This window comes from Pleurodeles waltl, chromosome 6 (assembly GCF_031143425.1).
Source record: "Pleurodeles waltl isolate 20211129_DDA chromosome 6, aPleWal1.hap1.20221129, whole genome shotgun sequence".
Taxonomy (NCBI): Eukaryota; Metazoa; Chordata; class Amphibia; order Caudata; family Salamandridae; genus Pleurodeles; species Pleurodeles waltl.
In genome coordinates, this window is record NC_090445.1 from 1,365,967,140 (window position 1) to 1,365,990,638 (window position 23,499).

The window sequence follows — 23,499 nt, forward strand, 5'->3', positions numbered from 1 at the left end:
CTCCAGATACTTCCGCCTTAGCGATGAGAGCTCCCAGGAGGTCGGGTAGCTCTCCCCACTTTCAGCTGGGGGGGACACATGTTAGACCTGACAGCCTTAGGGTGGTCACTCCTAACTTTTTGCCTGCCTCCCTCCACTTTTTGGACACTGTTTTTGCTGGCTTTTAGACTCTGCGCACTTTACCACTGCTAACCAGTGCTAAAGTGCATATGCTCTCTCCCTTAAAACATGGTAACCTTGAATCATACCTGACTGGACTATTTAATTTACTTATAAGTCCCTAGTAATGTGCACTCTATGTGCCTAGGGCATGTAGATTAAATGCTACTAGTGGGCCTGCAGCACTGGTTGTGCCAACCACTTAAGTAGCCCCTTTTCCTTGTCTCGGGCCTGCCACTGCAAGGCCTGTGTGTGCAGTTTCACTGTCACCTCAACTTGGCATTTAAAAGTACTTGCCAAGCCCAAACCTCCCCTTTCTCCACTTATAACTCACTTCTAATGTGTGACCTATGTAACCCCTAGGGCAGGGTGCTGTGTGGGTGAAAGGCAGGACATGTACCTGTGTAGTTTACATGTCCTGGTAGTGTAAAACTCCTAAATTCGTTTTTGCACTACTGTGAGGCCTGCTCCCTTTCATAGGCTAACATTGGGGCTGCCCTCATACAGTATTGAAGTGGTAGCTGCTGATCTGAAAGGAGTAGGAAGGTCATATTTAGTATGGCCAGAATGGTAATATAAAGTCCTGCTGACGGGTGAAGTTGGATTTAATATTACTATTCTAGAAATGCCACTTTTAGAAAGTGAGCATTTCTCTGCACTTAAATCTTTCTGTGCCTTACAATCCACGTCTGGCTGGGCTTAGTTGACAGCTCCTTGTGCATTCACTCAGACACACCCCAAACACGGGGTACTCAGCCTCACTTGCATACATCTGCATTTTGAATGGGTCTTCCTGGGCTGGGAGGGTGGAGGGCCTGCTCTCACACAAAGGACTGCCACACCCCCTACTGGGACCCTGGCAGACAGGATTGAATTGAAAGGGGACCTGGTGCACTTCTTAGCCACTCTTTGAAGCCTCCCCCACTTCAAAGGCACATTTGGGTATAAAAGAGGGCCTCTGCCCTACCTCATCAGACACTTTCTGGAGAAGAAACCTGAACCAGAACCTGCATCCTGCCAAGAAGAACTGCCTGGCTGCCTAAAGTACTCACCTGACTGTTTTCTACAAAGGACTGCTGCCTTGCTGTTGCCCTGCTGCCTTGCTGAACTCTTGCCTGGCTGTAAAAGTGCTCTCCAAGGGCTTGGATAGAGCTTGCCTCCTGTTCCCTGAAGTCTCAGGACCAAAAAGACTTCGCTTTTTCACTTGGACGCTTCGTGCGCTGAAATTTTTGACGCACAGCTTGTTCCACGGCGAGAAAAATGCCGCACACCGACGCTGATCGACGCAACGCCTTCGGGATGACCGGAACTTCGACGCACGGCCTCGCAAGGACAGCGCCGCCCGACCTCCAGAGGAGAAATCAACGCGACGCCTGCCGTGAGAGCGAAACTTCGACGCACAGCCCCGCAGAACGACGCGCAGCCGGTAAACAAGCAGGAGAATCCACGCACAGACCCGGGACATCTGGTAATCCCCGCGATCCACAGAAAGAGACTGTCCGCGCGCCGGAAAACGACGCACGACTTCCCCGCGTGAAAAATAACGACGCAAGTCTGTGTGTGCTGGGGAGAAATCGACGCACACACCCTTTTTCCGCGTATCACTTCTTCTGTGGCCCTCTGAGGAGATTTTCCACTCCAAACGAAGTACTTTGAGCTTGAAAGAGACTTTGTTTGCTTTTTAAAGACTTGAGACACTTTATATCACTTTTCAGTGATATCTCTACAAATTCACATTGCAACTTTATTCGTTTTGACCTACAGTTATCCTGATAAATATTATATATTTTTCTAAACACTGTGTGGTGTATTTTTGTGGTGCTATATGGTGGTATTGTATGATTTATTGCACAAATACTTTACACATTGCCTTCTAAGTTAAGCCTACTGCTCGTGTCAAGCTACCAGAGGGTGGGCACAGGATAATCTTGGATTGTGTGTGACTTACCCTGACTAGAGTGAGGGCTTTTGCTTGGACAGGGGGTAACCTGACTGCCAACCAAAAACCCCATTTCTAACAGATCTAATCTTTTTCTACCATGTTTTAAGAAGAGAGCACAAGCACTTTAGAACTGGTTAGCAGTGGTAAAGTGCGCTGAGTCCTAAGGCTAACAAAAAAGAATTCAGAAAAAATAGCTGGAGGAAGGTAAAATGTTCGGGCATGGCCCAGCAGAAAGGGGAAAGTCCAACAGCAAGGATATAAGTAAATAACTCTATGTACAAATCTTTCCATTTGTGTTGTGTTACAAGGCTGCGGTTGCGAAATTTGTGTAATTTGCTTTTATGCAAAATTTCTGCAAAGTTGTGTGAAATCATCCATAATTATGTTATTAGCAAACATGGCATTTGGCATTGTATTTGAGTGTGAATTGCATCCTCATTTCCTTTTAGGATATGAGGATGAATTTTGTGCAAACAAAAGTGCAAAAAAAGAAAAAACACTGCAAACAACAGCCTCTCACACTCTGTTTCCACTGTTCCCATGCATTCACAGTAAATATTTTCTGTGAATGACACACTTGTTTTAAATTGTTGCATTGTATTTACATGCTGTAGCATTATAGCATACTTTCAGTAATTTCACATTACAAGAGTAACAAAAATTATTCTAATTATGCAAACTTCACCTGGGTTTAGTACAAGTCGAATGACAGCTATCCCCACTCTTCTTCATCGTGGCCAAAGAGCCTTTGGTCTGTTGGGTCCATAAGAATTTCTCAATCAGATGCCTGTAACCAGTTCTGGATTTGGAAGATGTAATCTCTTTCTATGTACCCAGTTCCCAAAATACTCAAGATAGTTGAAATATTGGAGAGATTATTGTTCTCCACATGAATTGTCAAAGCTGATCCTATTCCCCCTAATGGATTTGTCCTCACCAGACAGGATTCACTGCCCACTACTGATATCCAGGGAAGGCTTCTGAAACCTGTGAAGACAGAGATGGTTTCATAGATGAAAATTTGATAGCATTTCTGGAACAAGACGAATATGGAGTAACAGAGGAGGCAACTGCTTTCCCTGATGGGTAGAGCTGCCCTCTGTTCACTAATTGCATAACCCAAACACATGAAAGCTCGCCAAAAAATCCCACGTATATGTTTCCTGAGGATAACTGTAGGTAATTATGTGGGGTCAAGCATACAGTGCGGTTGGACAGAAAACATCTCGAATAGCCTTGGCCACCCTGTATAGCAAAGCTTATGTTGGAGGAATCACTCTCTTGACCTCCAAAATTACTACTGGACATCTCAACTAATTGTCATTAAAAATAGTTTTCTTAAGCTCAACAGGAATTCTCGATAATGGTTGACAGGCAAACAGTAAGAGTGAAAGGATACTTGGAGGCACTCTGTAGGCCGAATACCCAATATATGGCCACACTGCACGAAAACAGTGATTGATAGGGAAAGGAAAAAATCAAATAAGAAATGATACAATGGAAATCGGGAATGCATTCAAAAAAGGGACCTAATTGGTATCTCAGATATGATTGGTATCTAGAGACCAGGGGTTCAAACCATTCAAGACCATAAAGAAGGAATACAAACTGTCCAATTAACAGTTCTCTTGATACCTCCAGGTGTCTCATGCAGTGAAAAAAGGTGCTTTACACACAAAAGATATAAAGGCTGAATCCCCACTGGAATACTGATTGCAAACTGATCCACTACCCAATATGCCATATCCTTGATTAATGGGACACTTGTGAATAATTTGCAAAAATACTTCAAAAGATCAGAAATAAATGGTAAAAAGATAAAGAAACACTAGATGATATTGATTGGGAAGAGGAATGCAGATGCCAATGACAGGGGTTGCATCCAGATTGTTGTTTTCTTACACATACAATGGGAATTGTCCCCATATGCAGAGATTCTCCAATGGGATAAAAGAACAGATCTAGAGCTCTGTTATAAGTGGTTTTGCCCAAGGATCTGGCAGTGGTGGGAATGTGGAATTGCATAGCTATACCTAGATACAAACTTATTTTCAGTGATCCAGTCATGATGGTAAGAAAAAGAGATATCATAAAAGAATGGAGTTGCCCCCCCAAATGTTGGAAACATATGGTGAACATGGAAGGAATACAGAGGACTACTTTGAGAAAAGACAGAATCTACAAAAAAAACAAAGAGGTTGACGAAAAGTGATATTGTTGGACATTGCCCTTTTTGCAGGGTTATCCCTAAATGTTTTGCCTTCCTTCTCTTGTTTTTCTGTCCCTCTTTTTGTTGGCTTTAGTACTCTGGGCACTTTACCACTGCTGATCAGTTCTAAAGTGCATGTGCTCTCTCCCCTAAAACGTGGTATAATTGATTTACACCTAGTTGGCTTATTTAATTTACCTGCAAGTCCCTTGTAAACCATATGCCCAGGGCCTGTAAATTAAATGCTGCTAGTGGGCCTGTAGCGCTGATAGCGCCACTCACAGAAGTAGCCTTTCAAACCTGTCTCAGGCCTGCCACTGCAAGGCCTGCGTATGCAGTTTACTACCACACTTGCTTGGCAAGTCAAACTACTTGCCAAGGCCTGAACCTCATTTTTACTGCACCTGAGGCACACCCACGGTAAGCCCTAGATAGACCCATTGGCAGGGTGCTGTGTACGTAAAAGGTAGGACATATATTTGTATGTGTTACGTGTCCTAGTAGTGACAAACAACCAATTTCGTTTTTCACTACTGTGAGTGTTACTCCTCTCATAGATTGGCATTTGGAATTCCCCTTATATATGTCTAAGTGGTAATTTCTTATCTGTGAGGAGTGGGCATGTTTGATGGGTCTGGAATGGTAGTGACAAATTCTGCTTACTGGTGTAGATGGATTTTACATTACTATTTTATGCCACTTTTAGAAAGTAGCCATTTCTCTGTGCTTATAACTATATTGCTTTGCAGCCTGACTCCAAGTCATGTCTGGGGCAGAGTGGCAGCTCCACTTTGTGCATACTCTCCAGACAGCCATCCTTCAGGGAGGGTTACATGTGACAAGGTTACATATGCATTCATCTACATACTGGTGGTCTTCCTGGGCTGGGAGAGGCAGAGGGCATTCACACCTTGAATAGGCTGTGTCCTTCCCTCATACAAAGTACTCGTTTATCCCTTCCTGATGTCTGGAGCCACAGTAGGTGAGAAGGGAAATTCTTGGAACTGGTCAGATCTGGCTGGAACATTCTCCCACCTTCTAGAAGCTGGGCACCTGTAGTATAAGTACAGGGGCTCTCGCCCTATGATTTTGAGAGTACTTTTGGAACAGGGACTGAACCTCTGTCAGAGGAACTGCTGGACTGCCAGAAGGTACTGCTACTCTGAAATGCATTTCTGTGTTGGCCCACTGCTGCTGTGTGCTGTGTGTAGGAGGGACTGCTACTTAGCTGCTGCTCTGTTGTGTTGGCCTGCTGCCAGCTGCCCATTAACTCTGGCTTCATTGAGGCTACAAGGACTGTCAGGAGGCACCGCCATTGTAACCCCATGCTGGTGTGTGCTGGCCTGTCTGCCCCTGTTGTGCCCCTACTCCCTTTAGTGCCTCCCAAGGAGCGTAGTGCAGTTAGAACTCTGTTTCCTGCTCCTTGGCTTCCTCTGAAGACTAGTGCATTGGGGAGCACTATTATTTCCACATCACCTTCTCCCAAATCTGCTGTACAGTGAGCACTTCATTATTCCCTAGGGTGTGGGGAGTAAGTCTTTCTCTCCTCTGTGCGAGTTGAGTAAATGGGAAACAGAGCTTGGTAGGTACCTTATTTTCGCTGGGCACGGGGAGTGCGCTTTTCCTGTTATTAGTGTGTGTGTGGAGCGCTGACACCCAACTCCCCCTGGGGCAGTGTGCAGATCTGGGACAGTCCCAGTGAGGGAATCGCGACGTGCCGCAGTACAGGGAGGGTTATCATCCCTGTGGCACCATCTGTCCACCTGCAGGTGCTGCTGCCTGGGAATCCCAAGTGAGAAGTCCGTACTGGCTTCAGATGCCCGAACTCCTTGCCTGGTGGATCACCGCATGAGTCATGGGATGCAACGTTGCACAGCTACAGAAGCCTTGCCTGCCCTGCACCCTATGGGCTGTGAGCAGTGACACCAGCCTTGACTGAAGTCTCTTCTGGCTGCCATCACTGCCATGGGACACAGCACAGCCAGGCGCAACCAAGGGAGATCTCCTCCCCATATCCTTGGTAGGGCACACCAGTGGGCACTAGCTGGGTGTTTCTACTGACTGGAGGGGAACCTCAACAGGGTCTCGTTCCTTGGGGAGTTGTTTTCCCTTTTTTTCTATTAAAGGATTACGGTACCATGCCTTATGTAAGGCACCCCCTATAAAACTGCATGTCTTTGGTAGCATAAAGTGTTATTCTATTAACAGAAGGGCAGGTGGAATGGGACCTGCGCTTTAACTTTGGGAGTTCACAGAGATTACTGTGTAGTGGATAATAGGAGCACAGATGCAATGTTCCCAATGACGTTATGCTAAAATATGGAGTGATTTGCATGAATGTCATTCCTTACATGTTTCATATGTAGTATAGTGGGTGCAGAATTGATGACTTGTGTATCATGACCTCACAGTCTGTTGTATTTCATGTCCAGAGGTCATAATGTAGGATCATGGCATTCTTAGAGTGATGAGTTGTGTACTTGTTTCTGCAACCTGATGCAGTTCATGCCCTGGAGTGACAGTATATGTTGTTTTGGTACCTCCCTAGCAAGGTAATGAATACTATTTACTTTATCTGCAAAAGGCTTATGGTCTCACAATGATTTATGTGTTATGCTTCCCACAAGACTTGCACCAATGTGTTGCTTCATGTTTCCTTTGGATGTTCTGCTACATTTCATGCCCTGATTTACAATTTATGTCATTTATACCTTGTGTTGTCAAGCTAAAGAGTAAAATTTAATGTGACTGCATAATATGTCCCCTAATGTTGTTTGATGGCCTGTACAGCATAGAAACCTTTCTTTCTATTGCACTCATTGTGGTGCTTGACAATTGCCTAGTTGGCAAAGTAATTACTGGTTTATGTTGTGTTGGTCTATTTTATGTGCACAATATATACTATATTTTCATATAATTCTGTGTGGAGTCTCTTTTGTGGTGTATTTATTATGTCACTGGTGTAAGTGTGTTGCGCAAAGGCTTTCACTTTGTCTCTGAGGTAAGCCTGACTGCTCTGTGCCAAGCTACCAGGGGTGAGCACAGGTCATCTTTGGGTGTGACACTTAGGGCCATATTTATACTTTTTGTCGCAAAACTGCGCTAACGCAGTTTTGCGTCAAAAACTTTAACGCGGGCTAACCCCATTCCAACGCGCCAGCTGGGTGTCATATTTATGGAATGACGCTAGCCGGCGCTGCTGCCTGGTGAGCGTCAAAATAAATGATGCGAACCGGGCAGCGCTGGCGTAGGGAATAATGGGGGTTGTGCGTCAAAAAATGGTGCAAGTCAGGTTAGAGTCAAAAATGTTGACGCTAACCTGACTCGCGTCATTTTATGACGCACAACCACCATGGAAATGACTCCTGTCTTAGCAAAGACAGGAGTCATGCCCCGCTGCCCAATGGCCATGCCCAGGGAACTTCTGTCCCCTGGGCATGGCCATTGGGCACAGTGGCATGTAGGGGGGCCCAAGTTAGGTCCCCCTATGCCACTTAAAAAATATTTAAAAAAATACTTACCTCTACTTACCTGTACTTACCTGAGATGGGTACCCACATCCATGGGTGTCCTCCAGGGGTGGGCGAGGGTGGCAGGGGGTGTCCCTGGGGGTATGGGAGGGCCCCTCTGGGCTCCTGCCAAGCCCACAGATCCCTTAACGCCTGCCCTGACCAGGCGTTAAAAAATTACGCAAATGCGGCTGTGCGTCATTTTTTAAGGCCAGGTCCCCCCCGTGCGTCATTTTTGCACGGGAGTTTAAATAAGGCGCAAATGCCTTAGAGTCATTTTTAGCGTGGAAACGCCTACCCTGCATCTCATTAACGCAGGGTAGGTGTCCACGCTAAAAAATGACGCAAACTCCAAGAATTTTGACGCTAGACGGGTCTAGTGTCAAAGTATAAATATGGAGTTAGCTTTGCGTCGGATTTGCGTAAAAAAAAAACGACGCAAATCCGGCGCAATCAGAGTATAAATATGCCTCTTACTCACCCTGATTAGAGTGATGGGTTCTACCTGGCTTAGGTGCATACTCTAGCCAACCAAAACCTCATATGTAACAAATATGAGGAGGAGAATACATTCTAAGGAATGGTATAAAATGGGACAAAATGGGGCATAAAAGAAAATAAATGGAGTTTCCGGCTGTGGGGAGAGGAATATTTTTATAAGGAGGAGGGAAGTTCATTTTGTAATGTGTGAAAATGATGTCAACAATAGTTACACAAAAATCAATAAAATAACCCACAAAGGCACAGAACAAATCACCACCACAACAAAATACCACACCATAAATGTGCACAAACTTTCATGGCACATACTACCACCTCCACAAACCTGCCGTCATAATACAGTGGTAAACGATTCATACAATAAGCAATGCCCTAACTTTTCACCAAAAAGAAAATACCACTAGTCAATTATTGATTTGTGATCTTAATCAATGTTTCTTGGTCCAGTCTCGCTTTACCTCGATTCTCCCATTTCCAGTGCTCTTCTACCTTTTTTCCAAGTGATCAAAAATTAGAATAAGCTGTGACCCTGTTGTAAGCTCCCCACTGGTGACACTGCAAGGGCTTATGATACTGAAGCCCATATTTATACTTTTTTTGCGCCGCATTTGCATCATTTTTTAATGCAAATGCGGCACAAACTTAAAAAAACACAATTATATTTTGTAAGTTTGTGCTGCTTTTGCATAAAAAAATTACACAAATGCGGCGCAAAAAAAGTATAAAAATGGGCCTGAGTTGTTATATTTATGTATGTTGAAATTTCACATTATATTCACTGGCCAAAGTGAGCCACGGCAATTGGAAAATGTTTGTAAATATTTATGAATTCATACCTGACGAACTAAAATTTGACCTAAAAAGAGACATGCATTGATGATATTTGATCAGGCAATCAGCACCACCTTCTTATTTAAAAGGTGGCCTGGCATTTATTTCATTTTCTATAATGTTTTAATGTTATGTAACATAAATATTTTTATCTTAAAAAACAAGAGTCGGGTTTAAAATTAATATATTTAACGTTCTCAAACGGCTACATGGAGAGATATCTGTCTCTGAAAGACTCATGCGCGGTTCCAAGGGGAAAAGTCTGTAGATCTAGAGTACACAGTCCAGGATTAAATAGGCCATCTGGTGTTGATTTCAGTTCCTTGACAAAACAGAGGTTTTCCGTGCATATATTCGAGGTAGATAAATGTGTTATTATTAAAAAATAAAATATTTTGACTCAACAAAAAAAAAGAAATTGGAAACTTTCAGTACATCAGTAAACAAAGGTATAAAATAAAGAAACCTAAAATTATAAATATGCCGGTGTAGAAATTCCCTTTTGAAAGAGCAATGTCTCGATCCAAAAAATGAATCATGATAATGGCGTAAATTGTTTGAACCCTTTTTTCTGTCTTCTAATGCATTTCTGAGTGAGTAGTTATGATTTTAAATGTCTTTTTTATTTCTTTTTCTATTTTCAGTTTGTTGTGGGAAGAGACGGTGTTTGCGGAACGGTGTGCGAGCACTCCCCTTTTGATGGGATTGTCCTGGTCCAGTGTACAGAGCATCTACTGAAATACATGTGAGTGTCTCCATTCCAAAGGTTCATACATTCAGCATGTTTACTGCTTTCTTAGCAAAATAGCCTTGTCATGTCCTTGAGACATTGGGGGCCATATGTACGAACACTTTTTCCCATAGACACAGAATGGGTAAAAACCTTTGCTACATCTGGCCTTTGATTCCTTACCAGATGTATAGGCAGGAGTGAAATACTCTCTACTGCATGTGTGTAAAGTGTTTAAACCCTGTTCTTTTCTGTTTTCTAATGCCTTTCTGAGTGAGTAGGTATGATTTAAATTTAATAAGCTGCAGCCTCCCAGTGAAATAACTTCTTCTTGCCCAGCTGTGGTCATTATACCGCCCCCATTTCGGGCTCGATTTGCTAAATGATTGAGTTGCTCTTGTGTCCGCAAGGTGATGCAAGGGCAACGCAAGCCTTAAGTGAGATGTACTATGCCACGCAGAGCCACCTTGCATGGCTCTGAGTGGCAAAGTAAATCCGGAGTAATGTAACGCAGCTCTCTGCCCTTAGAAGGCAATCCATGGGTAGTGTCGAGTGTTCCCATCCATCTACCCATGGATTCTGGCGCATTCCCAGATTTGGTACCAGTAGTAAAGCTGGGAATGTGTCAAAAAGGTGCACTATCCCAAGGGAGGCACAACAAGGAGAAATAACTTTATTTCTCTTCGTTTTGTCTTTTTTAATGTGTGCTACATGCTGCAGCAGACATAGAAAGAGAAAAAAGCCTCTAAGGATTGTTTTTGTGCATGAAGGCACAGAAACAATCCTACCTTCAAGGCAGGAACCCCTGCTGCATCATGCTACACTGTGTGCCCCAATACAAGAAGAGAGCAGGAAAGCACCATATCTTAGTAAATATGGAGTATTGCTGCACTCTACATGTGATGAAGTGCAGTGTTGTGCTGTGTTTCACTGTGTCTCAGCTTCATATATCTGGCCCTTATTGTAAAATGGAATTAACTTGGCAAATAAGTGGTCCTGAAAAGGGATTTATTTTGCTTGATTTACTTGATTACTAACTAATCATAGGGTTCCTTCAAACCCACAAACCAGCCATAAATTCCACAGCCAAAAGGAGGGTGTGCAAATCATTTCATTTGCTTGATTGAAACTCTTTATATAGGAGGATTTTGAGGACAGCTGTGAGGATTTGAATGAAAGGATTTCAGTGAGCCCCAAAGAACGTAGCACAGGGATTTCCCCTCAACAGTAGTGTAACTGATAGGGAAGTCTTCTTCCATGCTGGTTTATGATTGGAATCATTGTGGTTGTTTCTTTCTAATATAGACGTATAGACTTACTGCTAGTCCGCAGAAAATAATTTGGTAATCACAAGTAGAAAATGGGATCTGGGAGTGTACATGGTAATGAATGAAGGAACAACTGTGGACTTACAAGTATTTCTCTATTGGTAAAAGGTCCATATACAAAGTGAGTAGCCATTCAGATGCCAGTCTCACCCTGGGTTTGCTGCCACTGCTCTTAACTGATTAAGGTAGATGTGGGGTGAAGAGGTTTGATGAAGAAAGAACATAGCTGATGCTGTTATCAGCAAAAGGCCATTACCGTAGTTTTTATTTATGCGTCCGTACTGTTACGTTGACTCTAGAATTGAAATAAAATAGATTGTAGGCAAAGGGGAAAATCAAATTGCAGGGCACTAACAGATATTGAAAAATAATCCTAAACACCAAGGAAGGAGATTATGACACAGGCAAGGTACTGCCCCTTGGTTGTGCTTAATCAGAATATATTCACTAAGCGCAAGAAGACACGTACTGGATCAAAACAAACTTGCTCATATCAATGTGATCAGTTTACCAGGCATGCATTATTATAGTGAAATGATGTATGCATTTACACTGTGCAAGAAGAAAGTGGAATGGGGGATTTCTTTCTGTTTGTTAGTAAGAACAATAGCAGGAGGGAGATACTAATTACATAGCTGTTGTGCTAAATCATTCAATTCCTTTGGGACATGACTTCCCTGTTGTGGGGAACCTAACATCTGGTTTCTCGAAACAGGGACTAGCCCTATCAACCACCGAGCCCCAGTCAGCCACCTAATACTATTGTGGCAGAGTCATGGTGATTCAGATTGAGGCTGTGACCGCTGAGCTGGTGCAACCCAGGCCCATGCCAGGGAAAATGCCTGGAGCTTAATGTAGAGGCAGTGGTGGCTGGTGACATTTGAAAGTGGTGTGGCCTAAAAGTTCATGATGAGTGGCCTGTTGCGCGCGAGCGTTATCAAGTGCGTGATCCCTAGTGTTATAAAGAGGGTTCAGGCCTTTTGTTCAGTTCCCAAAAACTAAGGAAAGTTTGTCAGGCTTTACTAGATGCTAAAAAGAAAAAAATATATAAATATAACAATTAGTAGTGGTACTGGCAACCATCCATAAATTAAGCCAAGATAATGCATACTGTGATGCCTGTGAAAGTCATAGTAGGTGAAAAGTGATTCCTTTCAATCTTTTGGGTCTCTAGTTTTACAGTCTGGTAATCAATCGTAAGCATTAACATGCATGACTTATAATTACATCACAGCATTGAAAGAATGCCATATCATGTATTCGCTTTGCAAATTGGTGCTGTGTTTATTCGCTGAGTGCCAGTCAGGGCAGACCCAAACAATGTAAAACACCAGTCACTGAGCTGCGTCGACTCTTGTCACAACGTCCTTTGCCTCTAATCTATACTGTTACTGCAGCTTTAAACAAGCATTTACAATGCAACGGGTCTCGCGTTTGCTCATGTTACAGCTGATCGCGTTGTAAACTCCTAACCCGACTTTTCACCTATCGTGCAAAAGTGCATTTATGTACATAACCCGAAAAAGTGAAATTAACTATGTAAAGCGCTCGACTTCTGCCAAGCAAGATCGCCCTCGTAAATTAGAGAAAAAGAAGTCCATGAGCCCGATGGAAAACAGCGAGCCTCGCATGTTTTCTGTACTTGGTCGCTGCGCTCGAGGAGGGCTAGCTACCGGAAAAGGCATGACGTATATGTGCCTTCGACTAATGAAAGCAAGCAGATTTTATTAGGCAAGCCCACGAACCAATATAAAACACTGACGTGAAGTTGACAGGGCTCCGAGCCCTTTTCTAAATTCTCAAGCGTCTCGCTGGGATACGCATGGGCGAGCGCATGCAACGCAGGCACGACCCTAAAAACGAGAGATCAACCACACAACTGCCTGTGCTCGGGGGTCCTGGAGGGAGCCCTTTGGTATAATGTCAAATCCTAATGGAGAATGTAGTATTTAAGGCCTTCCAGAAGTACAGTGAGTTTAAGCACAGCGTCTTGATACTGTGCTTATGAAGTGTGTGCGGTGCTGTGCATAGTTTGTGATTGTTGTTTATGGTGCGGAGCACCCGGCGCCGGTGGCACTTATTTCTAAGGGCCAGCACTTATTTTTCTGCCTCAAGCATTTACTGCAAGCAGCGAGCAAAAGAGTGACACCTCTGGGAAAGACAGAGCGGAGGAAGAGAAAAACGAAAAAGGCTTGTTTCCGGTGCGGAGCAGTGGGCACCCGGCAAATAAGTCTTTTGCTCGCTGCTCGCAGTAAATGCTTGTGCCGGCCCTCAGAAGGGCCAGAGGTGGCTGCACTTATTTTTCTGCGTCAAGCATTTACTGCGAGCAAAAGAGTGACACATATGGGAAAGACGGAGGATGATAAAAACGAAAAAGCGTCGAAAGGGGAAAAGTTTGAAAAGCCACGTGGTAAGGAGAGCTTTGAGCACCGGCACGTTTTTACAAATAATATGCACTGATGCGGTCACGGTGCCAATGGCCATTAGCCATAATGATAAAACCCAGACACGTCGTGGTCGTGCATTTCGTTTCATTATGTTTAAAGATGTTTTATGTCGACGATGGATGATGACTACTTTCAAATTGTCCGGTCGTCCTAGACACTGACAGCAGGACAGTTTCAAAGTAGTCATGCGTGCATTGGTGTTTAAAAAAAATCACACAAAAAATACACAACGTAACGTAATATTGATCATTTTATTATTTCACAGCACTACCGCTACACCAACTGTATTTTTGTTACATAAAACGTAATTTACCTGTGCTATGTGTGTCCGTTCTCATCTGGATTTTCCACAATGCCTGTGGGGCATATCATCACTCGAGTCGACTCGTCGACACGTCGCATGCTCGGGTGGTGCTGCACTAAATGAGGACTTTACCACCAGCACGAGAGAGGCAATCTCCTCCTCCCCGACCCCCACTCTCGTCGCATGCACACCACATGTTGTACTTGTTTGTTGCTTTTGCTTTTTTTTTTATTGCCAATCAATCAATTATAATCCAGCCAGCCCAGGCCCCTGCCTGGCTGCCTGGCAATCCCATTGCGTCTCAGTCAACAAACCAAACCTGGAGCTGGTCCTGCTGCTGCTGCAGCCCCAGGATTGGATGGGGCAGGGGACCTCACACTAATTTCTGAGACTGGGGGCTGTGACTTCTGAGGCAACCCCTGCTCACTAATGTGTGCTATGTAGCCCTGTGATGCTGAGAACTACTGTGCATGTCTGTTTGGCCGGAGGGATTCCTCCGGCCAAACCGACATGAGTCCGGCCAAACAGACATGAGCAGTAGGTGCCGTGCCATGCGAGATCAAACTCCTCTGGCATGTTGCAACATTGTAGCTATTCATAATAAGCCCCAGCCTCCACCCCCTCAGGCCCACCTGGCTGCCTCACTCGAATTCGAGACAGCATACGTGCAGTGCTCACACACAGCAGCATCATGCTGCTGCACTTTTTAAAATAGTTGAAATGTAAATGTTACTTTTATTTATGCATTGCAGTATAATATTGAGGGGCCAGGGGGTCATTTTTTTTTAATGCCCTAATGGAGGCACTGCCCCTGTGTAGAAGGCAATTGTTCTACCTTTCTATTGAAAATGCTGATAGCTTGAAGGACAAATCATGAAACCAAGGGGCATATTTATACTCTGTTTGCGCCGAATGTGCATCAAAAATGTTGACGTCCATTTGCCGCAAACCTTGCCCCATATTTAAACTCTGACACCCGACCCGCGGATGTCAAAATTCCACCGTGTGCATCATTTTTTGGATGCGGGAAACTGCCTTGCGTTAATGATATGCAAGGTAGGCGTTCCCGCCCAAAAAATGACTTTAAGGCCTGTGCGCCTTATTTATACTCCAGTGTCATTTTGACGCACAGGAGGGGGTGGGCCTTAAAAAACGGCGCACAGCCTGATGTGCGCCGTTTTTTGACACCTGGTTCAGGGCAGGGGTTAAGGGACCTGTGGGCTCAGAAGGAGCCCAGAGGTTCCCTTCCCTGCCCCCAGGGATGCCCCCTGCACCCCTCGCCCAACCCTGGAGGACACCCATGGATGGGGGGACCCATCCGAGGTCAGTACTGGTAAGTTGAGGTAAGTATTTTTTTTTTTTTAAAGTGGCATAGGGGGGCCTAATTTGGGCCCCCCTACATGCCACTGTGCCCAATGACCATGCCCAGGGGACAGTCCCTGGGCATGGCCATTGGGCAAGGGGGCATGACTCCTGTCTTTACTAAGACACAAGTCATTTCAATGGGGTTTGTGCATCAAAAAATGGCGCAAGTCCAGTTTGAGGCATGATTTTTGCCTCAGATCTGACTTGCACCATTTTTTGACGCACAACCCCCATTTTCCCCTACGCCGGCGCTGCCTGGTTTGAGTCATTTTTTTTTACTCAGACCAGTCCACTGCGCCGGCTAATGTCATTCCTTAAATAAGGCGCCCGCATGGCGCGTAGGAATGGCATTAGCCGGCGGTAAAATTTTTGACGCAAACCAGCACCGGCAGTGGTTTGCATCAAAAAGTATAAATATGGGCCCAAACCTTTTAATCATGAAAATACTATTGGGCCTCACAGTATCTTCACTTTCGAATACTCTACATAAAATGTTAACCCCAAATACTAAGGCCCAGATTTAAGATGCCTAGCGCCTCCTTGCGATACCTTAGCGTCATTTTTTTCTGCTCATATGGCTCAAAGAGGCCAAACTCACAGCGCCAGAATTACAAAGTGAAGCAATGCATGCATTGCGCCACTTTGTAAACCCTTGAGCCACATTACGCCTGCGACAAGCATAATGTATGCAAGGGGGGCATTCCCCCATTAGGGGGGGGGGGCGAAAAGAATGGTGCAAAGAAATCTGAATGATTTCTTTGGGCCATTTTTTCAGCATTTTTAATGCCTGCTCAGTTTACAATGGTCCCCTATGTACTGGTCAGGGCTAGCACCACAATTTTGTCGCTAACCCTGAACAGTGTATCAATAGCGTCAAAGATTCTGATTTTATTGCCCCCTACCCTGCACCATGGTGTGCCATATTTTAAATATGGCGCACATATGGTGGCAGATAGGGGGCGCTAAAAGGCGCAAGGAAATTGGTGCTGCACTGTGTGGAGCGCCACTTTTCTTAAATCGGCACCTAAGAGTTTTAAGAAGAATCTAAGAAGAAACCAATCATAGTTCTTCTTCAAATAGTACTCTTGCCTTGCCATGTCTGCTTCCTGCACCTTTGTGTTATTATTCTAGCTTTAACCAAAATTAATTTCACACTATTAAACAACTATGTTAGGGGTGCAATCCATTACCAAAGTGCATGTGAAATAAGATACATTCTCCTGGAAATGTTATAATGGAGCTTAATGTAAAATGTATCAACTTTGGTGAAGAGATGTGTTAGACCTGCTATCCTTGGCATGGTCTCCTCTGTCTTTTTTGCCTCTGCTTCCCATGTTTTGACTGTGTGCTGGACTCTGCTTTTGCTGTTTTTGGTACTCTGGGCACTTTACCACTGCTGACCAGTGCTAAAGTAAAAGTGCTCCTGTGTAAAGTGTATGTGTAATTGGCTTTTCCATGATTGGCATATTTGATTTACTAGTAAGTCCCTAGTGAAGTGCACTAGAGGTGTCCAGGGCCTGTAAATCAAATGCTACTAGTGGGCCTACAGCACTGGTTGTGCCACCCACTTTAGTAGCCCTGTAAACATGGCTCAGACCTGCCACTACAGTGTCTGTGTGTGTAGTTTTAAACTGCCAATTCGACTTGGCAAGTGTATCCACTTGCCAGAACTAAACCTTCCCTTTTTATACATGTAAGGCACCCCTCCTTCTGAGAGGCCCTAGGCAGCCTCATGGGCAGGGTGCAGTGTATGTTAAAAGTGTGAGATGTACTGCTGTGCTTTAGAATGTACTAACAGTGAAATACTGCCAAATTTGTGTTTTACTGTTGCAAGGCCTATCTCTCTCATAGGTTAACAGAGAGAGGAGAGCAGATAGAAATATGGAGCTTGGGATCTCTGAACTCACAATTTAAAAATACATCTTTTAGTGAATTGGGTTTTTAGATTGATAGTTTGAAAATGCCACTTTTAGAAAGTGGGCATTTTCTTGCTTATACCATTCTGTGACTCTGCCTGTTTGTGGATTCCCTGTCTGGGTCAGACTGACAGTTGGGCTGTTTGTGAATCTCCTCTAGACAGCGACACAAAGGGAGCTGGGATGTAGCCTGCATATCCTGATGAGTCATCTGGGCTAGAGTGGAGGGAGGATTGGTCACTTTCACCTGAATGGGCTGGGCCTGCCCTCACACAATGCAGTCTCCAACCCCAGGGTGTGTGTCTGGGACCTGGCCTGAGCACGGCAGGATCTTGTGAACAACAGAGACTTTCCTTTGAAGTTTGCCTACCTCAAGGCAGAGGGGTATAAGTAGTGGACACAAAACCCCAGACTTTAGATTTCTTCAAGATTTGTTTCTGGAGCCAAGAGGAACCTCTGCTAAGGAGGAGAGCTGAAGAGCTGAGAAGAAGTGCTGCCCCTGCCTCTGACTGTACTTTGTTGGGCTATCCTGCAGTTGCTGCTTCTACCTATGAAAGGGGACAAAGACTGGACTTTGTTATGCATTCCTGCTTGAGAAGAATCTCCAAGAGCTTGAACTGAGCTTGCCTCTTTTTTTGAAGTCTCAGAGCCAACAAAGGCCTCCTCTGCCAGCAGCTAGACTCTCTGATGAGACTCCTGCCCTGCCAAGAGGTGCCCTATCCAGTCCCTGGGCCTTGAGAGGTGAAGTTGGCAGAACAAGGGCTGAAATCCACGCACACACACTGTGCAGGGAAATTTCCGAGGCACCATCTGCTACACAGCTGCTAAACACCATGCCACCCGCTTTGCTGTTGAAATCGATGCCTCACCTGCATTGCGGCTTGGAGATCGACGCATCACGGCTGGAGAAACGATGCAACACCCCTTTGCGGCCACTGATAACGAAGCAAACCCCAAGCAGAGCAGGTTTTCAACACCGTGTGACCGGATTTCACACGCATCATCCCTGGGCGTCAAAGTCACTGTGAACCTGCGCGGATCCAAGGCCTCCTGCCTGGAAATCAATGCATCGCTCCCTTGCGAGGGAGAAAAACGACGCATCACCTACCCGACCGGAGAAGAAACAATGCACTGCCTCGCTTGCGAGTAAGGAATCGACGCATCGCTGACTTTTCCGACACACCCTCGCCTGGGTGGCTTTACTTTTTTACGCAAACCAGGTACTTTATGTAAAATCAATGTTTCCATTGTTTTCTATAAAGTAAGACTCTTAGGGGATCATTCTAACTCTGACGGGCGGCGGAGGCCGCCCGCCAGAGTTCCCCCCTCCAGAACACCGCTCCGCGGTCAGAAGACCGCCGCGGTGATTCTGGGTTTTCCACTGGGCTGGCAGACGACCGCCAAAAGGCAGCCCGCCAGCCCAGTGGGAAACACCCCTCCATGAGGATGCCGGCTCCGAATGGAGCCGGCGGAGTGGAGGATGTGTGACGGGTGCAGTTGCACCCGTCGCGAATTTCAGTGTCTGCGCAGCAGACACTGAAATTCTTTGTGGGGCCCTCTTACGGGGGCCCCTGCAGTGCCCATGCCATTGGCATGGGCACTGCAGGGGCCCCCAGGGGCCCCACGACACCCCATACCGCCATCCTGTTCCTGGCGGGCGAACCGCCAGGAACAGGATGGCGGTATGGGGTGTCAGAATCCCCATGGCGGCGCAGCAAGCTGCGCCGCCATGGAGGATTCTGCAGGACAGCGGAAAACCGGCGGGAGACCGCCGGTTTTCCTGTTCTGACCGCGGCCATACCGCCGCGGTCACAATGTCCTGCGGAGCACCGCCAGCCTGTTGGCAGTGCTCCCGCCGACCCTGGCCCCGGCGGTCCGTGACCGCCGGGGTCAGAATGACCCCCTTATTCTTTTGAAAATTCATATCTTGACTTTTGTATGTTGGATTTTGTTGTTTTGGTCTTGTTTGATTTAGATAAATATTACCTATTTTTCTAAACTGGTGTGGTGTCCATTTTGTAATGTTTTCACTGTATTACTGTGCGTGTTGGTACAAATACTTTACACATAACTTCTGGGTTAAGCCTTTCTGCTTGTGCCAAGCTACCAAGGGGTGAGTGAGGGTTAACCAGGTGTGTTTCTCTTTTGCCCTGACTAGAGTGAGGGTCCTTGCTTGGACATGGAGTAACCTGACTCCCAACCAAAGACCCCATTTCTAACAAGAGGCATAAACTATCTCCTGAAAACTGCAATATACAGATCCAAATATCTGATAGTAACTAGCAATAAGTGACTATGTCCCTGTCACTTCTTTGGTACTAAAAGCTCTATGCATTTTATACAGAGTTGTGAAAAAGAAAGTGCACCAGGATTCTATTGTTTTACATATAAAGGAACATCTATCTTTTATCTAGGTCTCATCAACGACTAACAGTAATGTAAACAGCAAATCTAAGCTCCTGTGACAAATCACGCACAAACATTTCATTTTGTCATTATTTAATAAATAAATAATCAGCCAACATTCTGTGAACAGAAAGCAACCCTACATGCAGTAAAACAACGGACTCGGAAAGTAAAAATAACTATAAACATTTGCCTCACATATCCCATTTTACTTTATTGTTTTTCAAGGAAAGAAAGTCCCAAGAAATTAGTGAGAGCGGATTCGGTGAGTGAACTTCCAGCTCCGAGGAGGCTGCGTTGGAAATGCTCTCCAGAAATTCAAGGACACTTGGCTACATCAGCAGAGAAGCTACAACGGTATGTACCACTTAAAATCCAAAATCCAACGATACTTTTATACCTCTAACATCGCCTAGATGCATTTATAGGTGTTTATGTTATTTAGGTTAAACATAGGGGACTGATTTAAGTTTTAAAATAAGGTTGTATTTGCCAGAGCCTAATAAATTAACACGCAGTACATCCTAGCAGTGGGGAAATGCTAATGCACTAAATTATTTTTTTAATCTGTAAATAGGAAGAGTTAGAGGGCGTGAGGCAGAAACACTTTTTTACATCAAATTACCTCTTAGTGCGCATTGCTGCATTTTTTATCTAAAAATCCCTCTTGTAAAGAATATGTGGTGAACAAACTAACTTACTCACAGAAACTTGTAGCTCAGTCCAAGACACTGGACAGAAGGCCTGATCACCTATACTGTCAAAGATAGTCTCACATATACAGTGCACTGGGAATTGGGAAAAACAAAGAATTCAAATAAGTATCTTGAACAGATGAATAGAGGTGGCAATGTGTATTGGGTAAATTATTATGATGTGAAGGAATTAGAAGGAGGCACATTCTCAAGTCAATGGTTTTAGATGTCAGATTTTTGCCTGCGATGTCAGATTTTTGAAAGCAATATACTGTTACGTCTGCTGGACTCTTCTGGTTGCGGGGATATATAGGGCTTGTATGTTCATCAAGAACCCTAGGTACACAGAGCCAATAAATGAGCTGCCCCTTGCAATGGGTTTTCATTCTATACCGGGTCTACAGCAATTAATTTGCTGAAATATAATGATTGAAAAATAAGTATCAAGAAAACCTTTGTATTTCCAAAATGGGCACGAGATAAGGTGTTGAGAAGCAGTGGTTATTTGCACATCTCTGAATTCCGGGGTGCCCATACTAGCATGTGAATTACAGGACATTTCTCAAATAGACGTCTTTTCTTTACACTGTCTTACATTTGGAAGGAAAAATGGTAGAGAAAGACAAGGGGCAATAACACTTGTTTTGCTATTCTGTGTTCCCCCAAGTCTCCCGATAAAAATGGTACCTCACTTGTGTGGGTAAACCTAATGGTCGCGACAGGAAACGCAACATGGACACATCACATTTTTACATTGAAATCTGACGTGTTTTTTGCAAAGTCCCTAGCTGTAGCTTTTAGCCTCTGGCTCAGCCGGCACCTAGGGAAACCTACCAAACCTGCGCATTTTTGAAAACTAGACACCTAGGGGAATCCAAGATGGGGTGACTTGTGGAGCTCTCACCAGGTTCTGTTCCCCAGAATCCTTTGCAAACCTCAAAATGTGGCCAAAAAAAACGTTTTTCCTCACATTTCGGTGACAGAAAGTTCTGGAATCTGAGAGGAGCCACAAATTTCCCTCCACCCAGCTTTACCCCACTTGTGTGGGTAGGCTTAGTGCTCGCAACACAAAATGACCCAAAACAATATCTGGACACATAAAAATGATCAAATACAAAACTACCTGTTTTTGCAGGGGGCACCTGCGTTTTTGGTCCTGGGCTCAGCAGCCATCTAGGGAAACCTACCAAACCCAGACATTTCTGAAAACTAGACGCCCGAGGGAGTCCAGGGAGGTGTGACTTGCATGGATCCCCCAATGTTTTCTTACCCAGAATCTTCAGCAAACCTCAAATTTAGCTAAAAAATCACATTTTCCCCACATTTCTGTGTGGGATCAATGCACCGGGACAAATGTCCTACCATGCAACGCTCCTCTCAGTCTACTAGTAAAAATGATACCTCACTTGTGTAGGTGGGTCAAGTGCCTGTGACAGGGACGAGCCATAAACATATCGAAATTGAGGGGGAATCAAAGCCGGTCCAAAAGGGCAGTTTAAAAAAAAAACATTTTTAGGCCAGCAAGTGCAGCAGAATTTTTATCGGTAAAGATGCGACAATGTTGGGTGGTAGGAATTTTGTGGATGCCTGCAGATTCGTGAAGGTTCCATCACAAAAATGTAAGAAAAATGTGTGATTTCCAGCAAATATGAGGTTTGCAGGGGATTGTGGGTAAGAAAATGGTGCGGTTGCATGTTAAGCACACCACCCTGGAATCAACCAGATGTTTAATTTTCAGATGTGTTAAGGTCTTGTGGATTTTTCAACATGGCAGCGTTCCAAAGTCAAAAAAGTGCAGCCCTCACCATTCCAAGTGGGGCGATTTTGAGAGTTACCAAGCTCTCATCGCCCAAATGTAAAACCAAAATAATCAAATGCCCTCTTTCTCGCCATGGGATAAGATGTTTTAGTGTGCGGGGAGAGCTGAAAGACTGTTACCCCCTTCCGTCAGGGTGGGGGCATAACAAGGCCCATACTGGTTGGTAGCCACCACCCCACTATTTTTTGTTTTAAAAAAAAATTCCCTGGCACCTAGTAGACTCTCTGCCCCCCAGGGTGTGGATCGGGGGTAATTGCCCAATCTGCCCACTGGTGGGCAGAACAACTTTAGCCCCATTTATTTGGGGTGGGGTATGGCCATACCCCCACCCTCTTATTTGAAAAAAAATCTTCCCTGGACTCTGGTGGGCTTTCTGCCCCCCTTGGGGGCATCTGAGCCTTCCAAAAATAGGCTGATCGGCCAATTTTAATGTGCCCCTATGGGGAGTGACCCTTGCCCATGGGGCTGCCCCCCAAACAAAACACACGCACCAATCCCTGGTGTCTAGTCTAACAAAAATAGGCTGATCTGCCCCCAAGGGGAGAAGAAATGGCCTAAATACAATTTGCCCCCCAGGGGAGCTAACCTTGCCTAAAGGGTCGCTCCCCATACTTAAAAACAAAAAGTAAATAAACAAATATACATATCCCTGGTGTCTAGAGGTTTCTGACCCCTGGGGGAGCAGAAAAGGCCTAAAAATATTTTGCCCCCCTGGGGAGTGGCCCTTGCCCAAGGGGCCGCTCCCCTTATGCATAAGAATAAATAAATAAAAAACAACTGGTGTCTAGTGGTTTCTGCCCCCATCGGCCTAATTATATTAGGCCAATCTGCCCCCGGGGAGCCAGAAATGGCCTAAAAATAATTTGCCCCCCCGGGGAGCGACCCTTGCCTAAGTGGTCGCTCCCCACATTTAAAAAAAAAAATGTTTTATCCATGGTGTCTAGGGGTTTTCTGCCCCCCTAGAGGCAGATCGGCCTAATTATTTTAGAAATGGCCTAAAAATATTTTGCCCCCCTGGGGAGCGGCCCTTGCCCAAGGGGCTGCTCCCCTTATGCGTAAGTATATAAAAAAAGTTCCCTGGTGTCAAGTGGCTTCTGCCCCCCCTTTGGGCAGAAATAGCCTAAGAGGTCACTCCCCACATATAAAAAAAAAAATAAACAAATAAAATGTATCCCTGCTGTCTAGGGGTTTTCTGCCCCCCGGGAGAGGGGGGCAGAAATGGGCTAAAAATGATTTGGCTCCCTGGGGAGCGGCCCTTGCCCAAGGGGCCGCTCCCCTCTTGACAATTCCCTAAAAAATAAAAAATTCCCTGGTGTCTAGTGGGCATTTCTGCTGCCC

The 23,499-nt window shown here is 44.9% G+C and overlaps 1 protein-coding gene across 1 annotated transcript in view; it reads left to right on the forward strand.

Moving 5' to 3' along the window:
* Positions 1-23,499, forward strand: part of CHAT (choline O-acetyltransferase) — a 337,302-nt gene that overhangs the window by 175,406 nt on the left and 138,397 nt on the right. Inside the window, exons 7-8 of the mRNA XM_069242500.1 lie at positions 9,796-9,896; positions 19,876-20,004. Of these exons, the coding sequence (XP_069098601.1) occupies positions 9,796-9,896; positions 19,876-20,004 (230 nt within the window). The remainder of the gene's footprint in view (positions 1-9,795; positions 9,897-19,875; positions 20,005-23,499) is intronic.